This window comes from Curcuma longa, chromosome 8 (genome assembly GCF_044706935.1).
Source record: "Curcuma longa cultivar G26 ecotype Majalengka, Jawa Barat chromosome 8, ITB_CL_G26_1.1, whole genome shotgun sequence".
Lineage (NCBI taxonomy): Eukaryota > Viridiplantae > Streptophyta > Magnoliopsida > Zingiberales > Zingiberaceae > Curcuma > Curcuma longa.
In genome coordinates, this window is record NC_133868.1 from 12,404,238 (window position 1) to 12,422,860 (window position 18,623).

General features: G+C 35.5%; 2 protein-coding genes across 2 annotated transcripts; both read right to left on the reverse strand.

Moving 5' to 3' along the window:
- Window positions 1-10,057: 10,057 nt before the first annotated feature.
- Window positions 10,058-10,674, reverse strand: LOC141834047 (proline-rich protein 3-like). The gene is made up of 2 exons (XM_074721504.1): window positions 10,494-10,674; window positions 10,058-10,407 (listed from the first exon to the last, which is right to left on the reverse strand). The coding sequence occupies exons 1-2, from the start codon at window positions 10,654-10,656 to the stop codon at window positions 10,058-10,060; spliced, it is 513 nt and encodes a 170-aa protein (XP_074577605.1). The 5' UTR covers window positions 10,657-10,674.
- Window positions 10,675-12,957: 2,283 nt separating this feature from the next.
- LOC141833788 (phosphoglucan phosphatase DSP4, amyloplastic-like) lies at window positions 12,958-18,331 on the reverse strand. Its single transcript, XM_074721284.1, has 13 exons — window positions 18,203-18,331; window positions 18,063-18,107; window positions 17,333-17,423; window positions 17,145-17,221; window positions 16,994-17,070; window positions 16,412-16,492; window positions 15,998-16,130; window positions 15,174-15,233; window positions 14,819-14,875; window positions 14,407-14,502; window positions 13,743-13,802; window positions 13,384-13,491; window positions 12,958-13,299 (listed from the first exon to the last, which is right to left on the reverse strand). Exons 1-13 carry the CDS (start codon window positions 18,278-18,280, stop codon window positions 13,174-13,176), a joined length of 1,089 nt encoding a protein of 362 aa, XP_074577385.1. The 5' UTR covers window positions 18,281-18,331; the 3' UTR covers window positions 12,958-13,173.
- Between the last annotated feature and the right edge of the window lie 292 nt (window positions 18,332-18,623).

Below are 18,623 nucleotides of genomic sequence, written 5' to 3' on the forward strand. Positions count from 1 at the left end.
GACTTTGCATTAGGCATGATTGTCCTGCACTTTTATCTACCAAAAGCACCGTGGATCAAAAGATGATATTTAAAAAGTAGGAGCAACCAAATCACATGAGTCTCAAAATCATAAAAATGTCTATTACAGAATTCATTAGAGGCTCGATTACTAATAATGAGGATGCTAAGACTTTTCTTAAGGAATTAATAGGTTGATTTGCCTAGAACGAAAAGGTTGAAATTACTACACTTCTCACAAAGTTAATGTTCATGCAGTATAATAGGAAGGGTAGCATTAAAGAGTATATTATGGAGATGTCAAATTTGATTATAAGACTTAGGACTCTAAAGCTAAAAATGTCCAAAAGTGTTCTTGTGAACCTAGTCCTAATCTCTGTCTACACAATTCACTCCCGTTAAAATTAGCTACAATATTCAAAAGAAGAAGTGGACACTAAATAAACTTATAGCTCAGTGTGTACATGAAAAAGATAGATCAAGGCATGATACATCTCATAACATTTTGCATCTTCAAGCACTCAAGCAAGAAAAGGCAAAAGGATAATGCTAAGAGTAAGGAAAAATAACCTACAATTGGGGCTTCAAGGCACCAATGTGACCCAATTTGTTACTTTTGTAAAAAGAAATGTTTACAATCTAACATGTCAATTCATCCATAATCATTAGCATAAAATTTGCAACAAAATAAAACTAAACATGCAAGACTCACCCTGCGTGAAGGAAAACAACCACCAAGTGGTGTTTACAATCTAACATGTCAATTATCTAACAGCATGATTTACTAATCTAAGCATGGCATGATCAGGGACATAACATACTGCAAGTACTCTAATTTAATAGTTTAGACATAGCATTGAAGGAGTATTCATAAGCAATTGAAATAGGAAGTCTAAAGCATTATAACTAGCATGTGTACGACAGGAGTTAGATGATAGTATCTTTCTATATGTATTCACATGTATCAGTTCAATTCTAAACATCCTCAAGTATAGAGTTAATTCCATCAAAACATCTAACATGACAGTAGTAGCGTATTCATAGTCAAAAACATGCCATCAGAGTACATTAAAAACTTGTGAAGCGGAAGCAACGAAGATTCTAAACAAAATAAGTAGATATGAGAATCTTTTCTCTTTCCCGAGCCACCATCCCCACACATCAGCCCTTCTGCCTCTTCCTTCAGTTTATATGTTTCTTACCGCTATCTGCAGCATAAGATACAATAAAACTAATAAGCAAACGCTTAGTAAGGATCCTGTCCTACTCGCAAAATCCATCAAAGTAATATACATCATGTACACAATAACCAAGATCAGCAACATAAACATCGTAGCATCATAAGCATCAAGCATCACTAACATCAAGTATTTCTAAGTATCATTATAGAACAACTCATGCATAATCATCACATAAGTAAGGATGCTTTTCAAAATGAGTTCCATAACGGATAATACTTAAAATACATCCATCTCATTGGGCCCAGTTGTTGTACCTCATATAGCGCGTTCCCTAATGAGTTGGGGTAGCGAGCCACCAACTCATTAGAGCAGGACTCTTCCGTCCTACCTCGTGCCATGTCCTTAGTTACCATATACACAGGATTTATTTAACGACCCCCTTCCGAGTCGGGTACACAACTTTCAAAGTAAAGTACTTAACATGCTTGTATATATATATATCAATGCTAAGGAGTGCTCCTATTCCACTCTCAAGGGACACACCACTCTTCAAGGGTGCTCATGATCCCCTAGGGACACACCACACAAGGGGTGCTCTTGATCCCATTCATAATGGAGCATCCTTTCAAACATGTTATCATACACATCACATTCAGCCACATAACATAGTCATATCGTGTAAGTGGTAGCATGCTCCCTAGGTTAATATCATTCTTACAAATCCTAAGTCTAGGGTTGGCCGAAAATGGTAAGCAGGGGATTTAAGGTTTTGTAGTCAAGCATTCACACAAACACCTTGCATGCATACCATACCACATGTTAATCAACATATTAAACATAGATTACATAACGGGATAGTCATGAAACCTAAACCTTAATCTTCCATGCTTTGGTTGAAAATCAAGGGTGGAGAAATTAGAGTTTTGGGTTCTCCCAAGCATTCATACAAACACCTCTCGTACATAGCATGCAACACCTCAAGTCATAGCCTGGGGGCCGAAATCTATAGGGTGCCCTAATCATGTTTTTCATCATCACAAAATTAGGGAAAACAACACATGTATTCATATAACCCCTAAGGGTACTAGCTTGCATCAAGGTTTGGTCAAAATCCTTCTCTTGGACCCTAAACCTCTCTTGGCCGAAACTTCCAAGGGAAGTTCTTGTGATTTTTCCAAAATAATCATTCAAGAAGCCATACGATAGCGATTATACTGCAGGCGAGAGGATACTTACATCCTTCCGCTGGAATCCGCCTTCTCTAATCGTAGGGTGCCCTTAATCCGAAGAGTAAGCGTAGATTCCTTCGCTTGGATTTCTCCCGAACTCTTGGTCCCAGTAGAGGGTGGTATCCTTGGGAGAGCCTTCTAGGGTTTCAGTGGAAGGGAAAAGAGGAAGAGAGAATGAAAGTCTTTTCCCCTCTCTCCTTCCTTCCACTCCTATTTATACCAGGGCTTGGAGAGACATGTCTCTTCGCTGCTTGACACGCCCTGGCCGTGCCGAATGACACGTCCGTGCCAATCAGCCCGCACGCCTCGTCAACGCCCTTCCAGAGTCTGACACACCCGGGCCGTGCCAATTGGCACGCCCGTGTCGTTCCCAGCCGCAACGCAGGACTCCGCCAGTGCTTGGCACGCCCTGCCCGTGCCAATTGGCACGGGCGTGCCCAACACCAGCACGCCTAGTCCATTGCCTTTCCAGAGCCGGACACGCCCGGGCCGTGCCAATTGGCACGCCCGTGCCGTTCCCAGCCTCACGCAAGTTTCGCCTACAACAACAACAACAACCAAGCCTTATCCCACTAAGTGGGGTCGGCTATATGGATCCTTTTACGCCATTGAGCTCTATCTCCTATTATATCATCATTTATATTTAAATAAATTTTATCTTGTTTTATTGTTGCTAACCAAGTCTTTTTTGGTCTACCTCGCCCTCGTTTGATATGCGTATTTGTCATAGTTTCACACCGCCTAACTGGAGCATTTATCGGTCGTCTAAGTACATGTCCGTACCACCTTAAACGTGTCTCACGGAGTTTTTCCTCAATAGATGCAACTCCAACTTTCTCTCTAATGCTCTCATTTCTTATTCTGTCCATCTTCGTATGTCCACACATCCATCTTAACATCCTCATCTCCGCAACTCTCATCTTTTGCTCATGTGCTCGAGTCATAGCCCAACATTCAGCGCCATATAACATGGCAGGTCTAACTGCCGTTTTATAGAACTTTCCTTTAAGTTTTAGAGGCACTTTACGATCACATAAAACACCTGATGCTCTCCTCCACTTCAACCATCCTGTTTGTATTCTATGTAAGACATCTCTCTCAATCCCTCCATCGGCTTGCAAAAATGATCCTAAATATTTAAAACTCTCAGTTCCAGACAACTCATCATCTCCTATTTTAATACTTGTCTCATTACGTTCAATATTGCTAAACTTAAATTCCATATATTCTGTCTTTACTCTACTAAGCCTAAAACCTTTCTCTTCTAGTGTTTCTCGCCAAGATTCTAATTTAGCATTTACTCCCTCACGTGTCTCATCTACCAATACAATATCATCTGCAAACAACATGCACCATGGTACGGTATCTTGAATGTGTCCAGTAAGTTCATCCATGATTAGTGTAAAAAGATAAGGACTTAGAGCTGACCCTTGATGTAACCCTATCTTTATTGGAAATGCTTCAGTTAATCCGCCTGAAGTCTTCACTCTAGTCGTTACTTCCTCATACATATCCTTAATTAGGTCAATATATACTACGCTAACACCCCTCTTTTCTAGAATTCTCCATATAATTTCCCTTGGGACTCTATCATAAGCTTTTTCTAAATCAACAAATATCATATGTAGATCTTGCTTTTGCCCCCGATACTTTTCAATTAGTTGCCTGAGAAGATGTATAGCTTCTATTGTCGACCTACCAGGCATAAACCCAAATTGATTTTCGGTGACCATAGTCTCTTTCCTTAATCGTTTTTCTATTACTCTTTCCCAAAGTTTCATGGTATGACTCATTAATTTAATGCCCCTATAATTTGCACAATTTTGTACGTCCCCCTTATTCTTATATAAGGGAATTAGAGTACTTACTCTCCATTGATCTGACATTTTCTTTGTTTTCAATATCATGTTAAATAATTTTGTAAGCCATTCAATACCTTGTTTCCCTAGGCACTTCCATACCTCTATCGGGATATCATCTGGTCCAACGGCTTTTCCATTTTTCATTCCGTTTAAAGCTTGTTCTACTTCTGAAATTTGAATTCTACGGTAAAAATTTAAATTTCTATACTCATTTGACCTGCTTAAATTACCTAAGTTAAGTTGATCACCTACACCTTCATTAAAAAGTTGATGAAAATACCTCTTCCACCGCTCTTTTATTTCTCCATCATTTACTAATACCCTATTGCATTCATCTTTAATACATCTTATTTGGCTAATATCTTTTGTCTTCCTCTCTCTCACTTTAGCTATTTTATAAATGTCTTTTTCTCCTTCTTTTGTATCCAATTTTCGATATAACTGCTCAAAAGTTGTATTTTTAGCTTCATTCACTGCTTTTTTAGCCTCTTTCTTAGCTAATGTATATTTTTTTAAATTTTCTTCATTCTTGCAAATATATAATTTCTTATAGGCTATTCGTTTTTCCTTCACTTTTTCCTGTACTTTCTCATTCCACCACCAAGATTCTTTACTTGGTGGTACATGCCCCTTTGACTCGCCGAGTATACTCTTGGCTATTATTTTCAACTTTGATACCATTTTATCCCATGTCGTAGTAGGGTCACCGTATACTTCACCTAATACTTGTCCTTCTACCTTCTCCTTAAATATGTTTTGTTTCTCATCCTTCAACTTCCACCACTTAATTCTAGGAGTAGTGGATATTTTCTTTTTATGGATATTATGCTTAAGACGTATATCCAATACTACTAACCTATGTTGGGTAGTTAAACTTTCTCCAGGAATGACCTTACAATCTTTACAAATCTTTCTATCCCTCTTCCTAACCATAAGAAAGTCAATTTGCGATTTATTATTCCCGCTTTTAAATGTGATCAAGTGTTCTTCTCTTTTCTTAAAAAACGTATTAGCTAGTATAAGATCATATGCTATCGCAAAATCCAGTATAGTTTTACCTTCCTCATTTCTTGTTCCAAACCCATAATCCCCATGCACCCTCTCATATTCCTCATTTTTCACTCCAACATGTCCATTTAGATCACCTCCTATTAAAATCATTTCATTTGATGGAATATTTTGTAATACTTCATCTAGGTCATCCCAAAACCTTGATTTGGTATTTTCATCTAATCCTGCTTGAGGTGCATATACACTAATTACATTTATAGTGTCTTTCTCCACTACTATTTTGAGAGCTATAATTCTATCCCCCTTTCTATTTACTCCTACAACTTCATCCTTTAACGAACTATCTACAATAACACCAACTCCATTTCTTGTTTTACTCTTCCCTGTGTACCATAACTTATAACCCGAGTTCTCTATCAACTTTGCCTTTTCGCCTACCCATTTTGTCTCTTGTACACACAAAATACTAATTCTTCTCCTAATCATCGTATCTACTACCTCCATTGTTTTACCAGTAAGGGTTCCTATATTCCATGTTCCAAATCTTAGACTATTAATTTTCCTATAATTTTTATTCTTACCCAACCTATGGTGTGAGAACTTTTGCTCATTTAACACTACACCCAAGTTCTCATGGAGATGTAGCGGTCCTTGCCGAGACGTTACAGTCGGACCCTGCAACGCGTTCCTTCCGGGGAACATCCTAGCATTAACACAATAGTTTAATGGATCCATTCATGAGTGTTTGCCTTAGTTTAACGCTGGCTGGCAACCTAACGCAACCCTCCTCCTTTATCCGGGCTTGGGACCGGCAATGATAAGGTAAACTTATCACAGGCGGAGTTTTGTACCTAATTCAAGAGAAGCCTCAATCCGTAAACATGTTCAAACTCTTCAAACCTGAAGTTAAAAATCAATTAGGTAAGAAGATTAAAATCGTAAGATCTGACCATGGTGATAAATACAATGGTAGATCTGACAAATTAGATGAATAATATCTCGGGTCATTTGCAGAATATATTACTAAGTGTGGGATCATGGCTCAATATACTATACTGGTACTCCTCACCAAAATACAGTAATTGAGCGATGAAATCAAACCCTGTAAAATATAGTAAGAAGTATAATGATATTTTCTTTTCTACCGGAGTTTTTATGTGGTGAGACACTCAAGACTACAGTGTACTTACTCAATAGAATATCTAGTATGGCGGTAGCGAAAACTCCATACGAGTTGTGGATAGGTAAAATGCATAGTATTAGGCATTTATATATCTGAGATTGTCAAACTGATGCTAGACCCTATAGGCCTAACAAAAGAAAACTAGACTAAAGAATTGTTAATTATCATTTTGTGAGATACTCTGAAAAGTCAAGGAGCTTGAAGTTTTTAAAACCCCTTGAATAAATCTTTTTTTGAGACGGGTAATGTCAAATTCATTGAAGATGATGAGAGCACTAAAGTTAAGGAACTATCATTTGAGGAAAGCATTGACAATCCTAATATGGTAACTACTGATACAGTTGATAATGAAATGGTAACCATTACACATACAGTGGAGGCTACACAATTGATAGGGATAGTAGGCAATGATATTTCCATGTCACCTGCAATACAAATGGAGGGTACATTAGCTCAAATAGAGGTATTCCTTCCTACAGTTGAGCATGCCTCTCAACCACCTCAAGTACAAGTGTTACTAAGGAGATCCATTAGAGAAAAAAAACTATAATGTCTCATGATTATGTATATCTTCGGGAACATGAGTTTGGCATAGAATTGGAAGATGATTTCATATCTTTCCATGAACTCAAACAATGTCTTCATCCGAAAAAGTGGATTGGAGTCATAAGGGAAGAGATGAAGTCCATGGTAGACCAACATTTGGGAATTTATCGAATGCCTAAAGAGGTGAAATCTATTGGTTGTACATGGATATTTAAAATCAAATGGGATTCATAAGACAATATCGAAAAGTATAAGACTCACCTTGTTGCCAAGAGATTCACTCAAAAGTAGGAGATTGATTACAAGGAAACTTTTTTAATATTGATTTCGACGAAAGATTCTCTTGAGTAATCATGACACTTATAGCTCATTATAACTTAGAGCTATACCAAATGGATGTTAAGAATACATTTTTCAATGAAAATATTGAAGAAACTATATAAATGATGCAGTCGAAGAACTTTAAATTTGGAGATTCAAAGTACCTAGTATGTACATTAAAGAAGTCCATTTATGGTCTAAAGTAGGCATCTCATCAATGGTTTTGAACATTTGATCAAGTAGTTTCTTTATACGATTTTAAAGAGAATCTCGTTGATCAATGCTTATATATCAAGTTCAGTGGGAGCAAGTTTATTATACTTGTTATGTATGTGGATGATATTTTACTGGCAAATAGTAATAAAATTCTATTATAAAAAATCAAATCATTTCTATCATGTGAATTTGAAATGAAAGATCTTGGTCAAGCATCCTTTGTCTTATGCTTACAGATTTGTCATGATCGTTCAAGGAGCACGCTTAGACTTTTACAAAATACCTATATTAAAAAAGTGATCATTTAGTATGACATGCAAAATTATATTCTTGGTGATACACCTATGTCAAAGGGTGATAGATTTAACTTATAACAATGTCCATACAATGAACATGAAATAAAAAAATACAACAATTCCCTTATACATCGGTAGTAGAGCCAGAGTTTAATGTATGTTCAAGTATGTATGCTGGATTTTACATACATAGTGGAAATGTTAGGTAGATATTTAAGTAACTTTGGACTAGATCATTGAAAAGTTGTAAAATAGGTTATACGGTATTTTTAAAGAACAAAGAAAAAATAGATCATCTGAAAAACATTGGATATTTAGACTTCAAATTTACTATATGCTTAAATAGCAAGAGGTCCACCTTAAGTTATTATTTCATACTGGCAAAAGAGGTTATATCATGGAAAAATATCAAACGGACGCTAATAGTCACTTTCACAATAGAGATAAATTTATAATTTGTTATAAAGCATCCAACCATGGGATATGGATGGGGAACCTTATCACAGAATTATAAATCATTAGAGGCATTGACAAGCTATTAAGATCAACCGTTATAATAAAGCTATAGAATTATATTCCAAGAATAATTACAATTCGTTGAAGTTTGAACACATCCACATAAAATTTTTAACCGTTAAAGAAAGAGTTAAGAATGGTCAAGTGATGATAGATCATATAAGAATAGATTCCATGTTATCATATCCATTCACTAAGGGCTTGCCTTCCAAGTGTTTCATCAAAATATATTGGTTCTTTCTTTTGATAAAATTCTTATTTATTGGGAATATGTATATGGTGTAATACTGTATATATTATTTTTTTGCTTATGATGCTTATGATACATAAAATGCTTATGTATGTGTATAAAATTTTGACTCTCTGACATAAAGATATTATGATTATTATTGTAGTTTTGCATATGATGTTTGAAAATATGATGTAGGACTCGATTTTTGAGTCATAAGATTCAATAATGATTTACTACTATAATTTAACATAAAATATTAGTAAATATGATTTGGACAATATTTTGGATCATAAAGAGGACTTGTTGAGAATGGACATGTACAAATCATATTTCGTGTCATTCTCATATTATACATCTACATTGAATCTATATCATTAATGAAGTTAGTACTATTATTACTATTGGATCTTATTACAATTTAGGTGACTCTGACCTCTTTAGTCTTGTATTGATGGAATTAATGAACTAGATTATTTAAGAGATATTTAATTTATAAAATTTTGACATTGTTGAGCTCAACTAAGGTATTGTGTAATATATAAGGTATCACATATAGTACAAATGGAAGATTATTGATTTAAATCTTCATTAGGTGAGCTAACATGAGAATTAATATCACACATCATTGCCATTAAGATTAAACTCCATAAAAGTGATCTAATACATTGTATATTAAAGGGGATTTAAGTTATCAACGTATAGACTACATGTGTAGATCCAATAATCTAGTTCATTAAAATTAATGAGTTGTTAACGGATTATAAGCTTTATGATGGATGATCCCTACAGGATGGATTGGTATAAGAGGAGGAAGTCAAAATTCATTTGGTCATATTGTTGGATTATTGACTCTTCTTCTTCCTTCTTCTAATCCTCATTGAGACGAGGACTTCGATGGTCGCCTAGCTCTTGTCCATTTGTAAGAACTTTATCGAGTGACTACTAAGACACAATGACATTGACTTTGGACTCAAGTTAACCCTTTGATTAGTCGTATTGATAGATGATAACTAGATTTTATAGATGCATCATTTGGTTTTGTTGCAATGTATCGTATTACTTTTAGATGAAGGTTGCATATGCAGGCTAGGTCCTAAACGTATGGGTAGAGACAACTAAATATGTTGGCTACAATTAAGGGTGATGACTAGCAGAGGCAATAATCTATGATGGTCGGTAAGCAATAGGAGAAGATTGACATCAAAGCAGTAGAAGCCAACTTAATTAGAGGAGAGGAGATCTAGTGTTGATGTTTTGATAAAGGAAACACAATGAAACACCTTTTTCATAATTAGAAAATGATAATGTGCCTTTTTATATATCTTTTGCCAAATTATATCCCATCATTGCATATTGCATTACAATGTACATCGATAATATCACAAAACCAAAATTACTTCACATAAATTACTTGCAACCCAAAATGACATCCCAAAACGTATGATGTTGCATAATTAGCGATCAATTAATCGTCGTCGCCGTCGCCAAGAGGATTGGAGGCGTCAGGGTAATCGCAGTCCGGAGTGGTGAAGTAAAATGGCCCAACACTGTACTTGACGAGGTCGCTCCGGAAGGCGGAGGGGTCGTGCGGGCGCACGCCGGAACGGCCGCCGCCGAAGTCCGTCATGACGTTGCAAGTGGAGTCCGGCGAGGAGTACTCCAGTCGCACCGTGCAGTCCTCCACCTCGATTGCCTTCCCGTACGCCCGCTGCCGGACCACCTTCAGCTCGAACTCTCCCTTCTCGTCGGTGAAGTCGCTGTCGTGGTAAACCGCCCGTCCGCGGCAATCCATGCAAGTCACCGCCACCTTCGCGCCTGGTGGTGTGTGTGTGTATATATAAATTACGTATCGAATTGATTGTGCCTTATTTTGGAAGCAAAGAATCGTAATGTGTACGTACCTTTGATGGGTTTGCCGTCGATCCACTCCGCCCATCCTTGGTGGCAGTCCTGGCACAATACCTTGCCGGCGATGTGCACCGCCTTCACCTCCTCCCCGTAGCCACGCCGACCTTCCACCCTCCCTGCCACCGCCAAGATGACTACTGCAGCTGCCGCCGCCATCGCCACCCAATTGCCTAATTTCCCCATCGTTAGTGCTCTCAGCATATAGAACTTTGCATATGTTTTCAACTCTAATCAATTTGCCATTTTATAGGGAGCGAGGGGAAGAAGTGAACGTGATGGCGACTAATCAAAATATGTGGAGACGTGGATGTCATTTAATCTGAAGATCTTTAATTTAATTTAGTCTACCCAACTCTTCAAAGATTAATTGGTCCCGTACTCTCTTTTTTATTATTTCATCTTTTTAGAGTTATAAAAATATAATGTGAATAAATGAACATGATCGAGTTGAAAATGAAAAAAAATAAACCAATGAAAATAAGAGAGACCGGCAGGCAGTCGTAAAATTACTTCACTAGCTAGATAAGTACTTATTGTACTCTGCCTTTAATTTGATCATACAGCTAGATGAATCTAATTGAACTTTCTTTTTCTCATCCTAATTAGATGTTGATTCTCCCAACGTAACTTGTTGATTTTTGTATGATCTTGTCTAATCCTATATATCTTGGATTTTGATGAGTTTGCCATGTAGAACTTTCATACTGGTGTAGTAAGAGAACACATCTCCTTATTAATTAGCATATATATATTTGCCATGTCACTCTTATGTTAATTAATCTCTGATCGTTAAACATTTGGTACGAGTAGCATGATTTGCCACTTTAGTTGTAAATCTGTCTCAATGAGGTGCACTAGCTACTTGACCTTGTGGTTTCTGTTTGTTTACAAAAACTAAATTTCTATTTCCTTAAGAAGCTTTCCTTAGTTTTGTTTCATAATAGCAATTTTCTGGTCTTGGCCATTGTTAGGGTGCTTTTTCTTCTTAGTAGTTTTTGGTTCAGTTAGGTGCATGGGGTTGTGCTTTCGTTGGAAGCCTTCAATTATATTGACCAACCTCTTTTCAAAATATCCTGTTGTTAGTTTCTCTCCAAAACTTGGAGTACGTCAGACAATTAGATTTTATTGTTTTATCTCTTTGCTTTTGTGCTTGAAATTGTTGCGACTTAAAGTTACCATCTTTCACGTTGTGTTTTTTTGTCTAACAACTCTCATAGAGCCTTGACTATCATCATTGCGTACATACATACATTATGTAGTCTATCTTCTAGCTCTTTGAAAATGTAGCAGTTCTTGCATAGAAAATTTTTCTTTTTCATGCAAGTAACATTTTAGTCACTTGAAAGTCATCTTTGGATTTGGATATGATCGGACATTTTCCAACATGAACCCTTGCAAGGTACAATACTTTTAAATAAATAGTATTTTTGCTACACTGCTTAAAAATCAATTCTAAAGAATTTATATGATTTGTAGGACATGCATATAGTCACCATAATTGTGATATATGATCTTAAATTTATTATTGAAAATTTCTCTTAATAAGATTGATCCAGTAAGGTGACGTCTAATCAACTAGCTAGCTCCTTAGTAAGTTGATAGCTCACTTATGATCAACTAATTAACTTGTCAATAAGATAAAACTCAAAATGATGGGCTATGATATGGCAATGTCAATCATGCCCCTTTAAATTCTAACAAACCCCTTTAGATATCAAGACACTCCATGTGATATATCCTTTTAGTATCTCCTCATTGACTTAATATTGTTAGTAACTAACTTAATATCATTGGTTGTTGAATTAATTGTATAAATGTTGTACATTCTTTTGAGTCAATTTATTCCTTAGGATAAGAGATTTTAAGGTTAAGGCATACTATCTCTCTTTAATACAATATTGTAATAAGAGAGGTGAATCTTCATGTTTAATGCACATAGTAGTTAGTGTAAGTAGATAATCTCCCTCGCCAAGCAGAGCAGAGTTTCCTCCATTCATCCATCTTGGAGATCATGTTTATGTTTGATCCCCCTTCCCACAATGCCTTCCACTCCAATCCTCTGTTTGACCACCGATCATCCTCTTGGAATTCTAGCTACTTAGCTCGAGAACTCCAGTTCCACACCAGATTCTGCACCTCTCCATGACATTAGGTTGTTGTACTTCCACATTTGTATGTTTTGTTTGTTTTTGTTTAACATTTGTGTTTGCTTCAACAATGCATTAGGATCACTTTAGTTTGAATAACATTTTTAGAACGTGATGTTTAAATCTGAATGCTTTGCACGAGGTTTGTTTTGTCACTCAATACATTTTCACATCAATTAGGCGAATGCCAATGGAAGAATTTATTGTGCTAACATCGAGCAAAGAAAAGAATTCATTAGCAATGGAGATAAATGCCAATGAAGAAAGCAAATAGACGATTGGAATTAACGGACCAGCAAACCAGAGCAAGTGAAACAATTTATTGTGCTTGTATTGAGCAAAAGTCTGCAAAATTGATGCGTCTTCAAACCTATACAACTTGTTTGTCTATTTATATTGGTGCCACTGATCCTCAAATGCACAGTAGTTAATCTGTGCCTGGTAGTATATTTGCAAATTTGCATTGGTGACACCTGAACGGAAAGTAAAATTCTTATTCCAGAAAAATAAGACTGTGAATTGGTGGCTAGTCATTAAAGGATTCAAATAAGTCCTTGATCATCTGTCTTTCCTCCTTTGTAAGGTCGACATCTTTGTTTTCTAAACGGTTGCCTAGATCCATTGCCTCAGTAATCATGCCACTTTTGACAATCTGCAGTCCAAAGAGAAAACACCATCCAATCAATTAATTTCTGAACACAGAGACCATGTAAGAATTCAGAATGGAATATCTTACTTCAACGTAGTTGTTTACATGACCATCACTATTTGGAAAAGTCATCAACTCATTTTCATTGCACCTCCATTGACCATCAATTATATACTTGTACTCGTAGTGTCCCTCCTATCACAAATTCAAATCAACATATGCTGTTCAGAAGATGGTTCTAATTATATACCTACAACACATTCTAGTCAGTTTGGCTCAACCAAGAAACCAATTCAATATATCAAAATAAACTTTTTACAAGTTCAACTAGATAACAATCAAGAAACCCAACATGAAGGCATAACTGAGGAAAAAACATACTATTACAAAAGGTTCGTAATAAGGAAATTTTAATAAGTTCAACTAGAGAAACTAATGATACTCACATTTAATTCCTTCTCAAGAATCCACACCCCTTGTTCCTCATTGAACCTCAGAGGAATTCTCTGAAAAAAAGTAAGAATACATGATTCATTCATCAAAGAAATCTTTTCATGATACATAACTTTATATATATATATATACTTTTGAATTTAAAAGGAATTCCATCACTAGTAATTATGTTAAACTATAGTTTCCTCAGTCACTTGCACATTCAGACCTACTCAATAACAATTTTTAAACAGTGCAGCATGGAAATTATCATTCTTAGTTTGAAGCATGGAAATCATCATATCCAATTTGTTCAAATAGTGCAGCATCGAGAGCTAGGGTCAGCATGTATAGGGAGAAAAGTTTTAATTGATTGAAAACCTAGAGGAAATGTTGGAAAAGAAAAATGGTAAAGAAAATCAGTAAGCTTTATGTATTGCTATTCAAAGATACTTGAGAATAAGTTCTACAAAAAGATTATTTTATATAAGAAAGAACAGAAGCAAACAAAATTGTTAATATCTATTGACTGTTACATTACTCTGAAAGTAAGTACAAATATGCTGCAAATTTTAATTAAGTGGTGACTATATATCATTTATTAATTCAAATACAAATCAACAGAACTCAGGATTATAATTGCAAATTATTTTATTAAAATCATAGTAAATAACACACCTGCCCCCATCCAACGTCAAGCCCAGAAATCTCTACTGAGGAGCATCCACCACCTTTCCACATAAGAGTGACAGGGCTCTTAGATATTCCTGTAAGCTACAAACATAATGCATGTTTGTTAAAATAACAACTATAAGAATAAGAGAGTTAAAGCACAATCTATGGTCTAATTTAATTTACTGAGTATTAACTAGTGGTAAATCTTCATGTTTAAGAAAAGGGATTTGTTAATATGAAACAAAAATAATCAATTACGACAACATATGCATCTGATGATTAAACACCTGAGCACTCAATTTATATAGGAAACAAAACTCATTAAGCCGACAATTTCCTGAATGAAGGTTACCATTCTTCACAGAATAGATAAAATGAATTATGCTAACTGATTTTACAAAGAGATTCCACTGACCATATCAATTGTTGCACTTTTTATTGCATCCAACTTTGGGAAGCATGCTCGTCGACTCTGAGAAAAAAAATTAATGAAAAAGAAGACAAAGTGAAACAATGCTGCAGTCTTGTTTAGCAAGAGTCAAATATTTTCATAAATGTTCCCAAAATTGCAACAGAGTACCTAAGCTTTGTTATGTTTAATTGATGTGCAGCTGGGTTCTTGTCAAGGTTTCATCACTTTTGTTTACATTCATATTTAAGCACCAAATGATCTTATTTTTAAGTTTTAAGCATAACAGAAAGATTATTACATTACATCAAGGCACCAGCTCAAGCTTGACAAAGTAACATGCTGAATATTATTATAGTACCTGCAGTAGTTGGTGACCTTCATTTAGCTTATAGCCTTCAATCCAAAACATATATGCCAACTACAGATTAATAAACATAAAGAAAAATTACAATAATTTACACATGACATAAATCTATTTTAATAACAACAGCTGCAATTAAAGGTTAGCTTTTAAGAGTTAAGTTTTCAATTATTAATAAAAAGAATGTTGTATAGCTACACACTTCCTAAAGGGAAAAATTCTCACACATACAATAGAGTACCATTCATATGTAAAGACTAATAGTAGCTCAGAAGTTCCTTCTTTGGTAATCATAACAAACTCACATACCTACCAAGGTACAAACAATAAAATTTCTTAATCCAGCTTCTCCAATCTCCAATAACAAATTTATGAGAAAATGTACACAGAATATTATCATATTGTTTAATATAAAGATGTATTGTAAGTTAGGCAAAATGTTAGACCCTTCAAGTAGGTATGGCAGTGTGAATGCTTCAATGACAGAAAGCACAACTGAGATCCAGTAGTGTTGCTTACAATATTCTCGTCATCATCTTCATTATGATCAAGCCACATTTGTCACAATATATTAGACTGAGATGGTATTGACATGCTGTGAGAATACTAATCAATTTTATAGCTAGAAGAGTTTAATATATTAGATCGGAGGAATAGAGGTAGAACAAAGAAAAACAAGGTCAATAGCATAAAAAAACAATGGTGTAAGGGATACTGGTATAGTTTTATTGTAGAGCTCACTAGTATTTGCGCTAACTTATGCTTATGAAAAACAAAGTATGAATGATATAAGATGAGATGTGCACAGATTAGTCTCCTACCATGACAGAAGGTGCTCTTCCAAGACCAGCTGTACAATGAACATAAGTTACTCCATGGTTGCGCTTAATAGCCTTGTATAATTTGCTAACAACTTCAGGAAGTCTGATCCTCAGGTCAAATGCATCAAAATCCCTACAACATCACCAATAATAGAATAATATAAGGGAATAATTTATACCAATGAATACTATTTGGTTTTACTTATTTTTAGTACTAATCAAAATCCAGGAATGAAAAGTAGGAACCTGTTGTGCAAAAACAATAGTCCTTATGAATCTGAATCATTGTGATGATAATGCAGGTGATAAACAACAGATTTAAAATATGGTTGTTAATTTAAGCAATCTATTGTTGATGATATACATCATATAAGTTTGATCTATGAATTCATCAATAACAATTTCCTAACTCACCTAATTTCAGCCCGAATATGCTCAATGTCACCACACTTGAAGGCATATTCACGAATTGCACCAATATCCACCCCAAAATATCTGCATATATGAATGAAAGAAACAAGCCATATAGGCAAATCTTTCTGACTGCATTAAAGGAAAGTATATGAATGGCATTAATAAAATGTTCTCAATCACTATTACTGAATCCAAGAAATGAAACTGTAATAATAAATCAGGTCTTCACCATAGGATGTATATTCAGTTTTACCTTCTCACTGTGACAGGAAGATTATTAAGGGATTCATAACACTAGATGTTTCCTTATTGAATTCAAATTGCCTTGTTCAGCAATTACAAGTAAACTCCACTTTATAGAACATGCAAGATGGAAGCATACTTCAATTATTCTTCTATCAAAGATTTTAAGATGCATATGAGGAGTTGCAATCGCTCATTGTAATTTCAGGAAACACCAATTTTTCAAAAATTTCCTAATTACACTCCCTCAAGTAAAACTAGTCCATTAAAATCATGTATAGGCTAATTTTGAAAAAAAAAAAAAAGACTGTCACCACTAATAAAGAACAATCAGGATACTCAAGATCTGGGTTTTGCTGCAAGCAGAAGATAGTCCTCACTCCAATTTTGCGAAGTTTATCGACGTCTAGTGGAGTCTGAATTGAAACAAACTTCGATCAAAGATAAAATAAATAATATTATTTATTCAAGATACAAACCAGAAGAGAACCTGTAGACATGAACCAACTATCATGTTAGGGTATATGAAATTATAGTTCATTCCAAGCTCATGCCTATAGGTCATCGCTGAACACATTTGCACAAGAGAAACCCTTTAAATGGTAAACTAGAACAAATATCCACCTAAAATAAATTGAAATAGATCATTATCCAACATAACAAAGTTGAAAAGATTACCAGCACCCATTGCTTTTGACATGTCATTGCTATATATGTCAGATTTTTCAGCATCAGCATTTTCCATTTTCGAACCGGAGTTATGAGAGAACTGGAAAATGATGGAATTAAGGAGCACAATCATCACCATTCTAAAACAAGACTACCATGAAGACTGAGAGGAACTGGTTGAACAAAGTTGCATCAATCGGACTATTAATGCCAAATGATTCAAAATTTGATTCAGTTCAGCCTTAGGAAATGACTTCCTCATTTTAAAGAGTAAGTTGATTTTACATACAAATTAAATCTATCCTTCCGAAATGTTTTTCATTAACCAAAGATTTCAGAATCCTTGCGCTAAAGAACACATCGAAGGTTTCCTTACCGATTGTAATAAAGGGAAAGCAAATGATATAGGATAATAACACGTAATTAGAGAACAATTTATGAAAGAAAAGAAAAAACCCCGACAAAAAAAAACTTAGCATTGTTTATTCCCTCATCCATACCCATCAGCAAATTAACCAACATTAAATTTGTCAGAAATCGATCCGAGAATTCTATCAATAGTACCCTCAATACCAACTCACACTCCGAAATCAAATCCCGACAACTCAATCCCTCGATCACCAACCAAAACACAAATAAGCGAAAAGTCTCAGACAGATGAAACATACTCAAACTCAACAACTAGTCGCAGAAACAAAGTAGGACAAAATTGACAGAAGAACAGAAGGGTTCCACTCACATTCATGGTGATGTTTCTTCGACGATGATGACTTCGCATCACTCCCTAAACAAAGAAATGGAGGGCGAGAAAACTAAATCCGGAGAACTTCGTGCCAAAAAAAGACCAACAAAGAAAATAAAATCCACAGCAGAAGTCACCAGATTTGAGATCCGAGGTGTTCTTGAACGGCTTCCCAAGGCGGGCAAAGGCGGAGTTGAGTAGCGGAGAGTGTTCATGACTGGGGGCGGTGCGACAGGCGACAAAAAGTGTAGGAAAAGGAAGAAGCGAAGAAAGGGAGATACTTCGTAAGCGCATTATTTGATCCCTATAAATAGGGCAGAGAGAGGAGGATGTCTTGGTTTCTTGGAGCTTTACCATAAAGAACCAATTAATTAACTCCACGTTGGACTGAGGGCTCAAGAATGCGGTTGAGTGAACGCATCTCTCTCATTCCCAAACTGTTACAGAGCGTTGAATTCAAAAGCAGAGAACTGATCGTTGAGTGTAATGTAATCGATTTTAACGTGAGACAAACAAAAGTTAGGTTAAACAATAATTTGATATGCTTTGTGATACGTG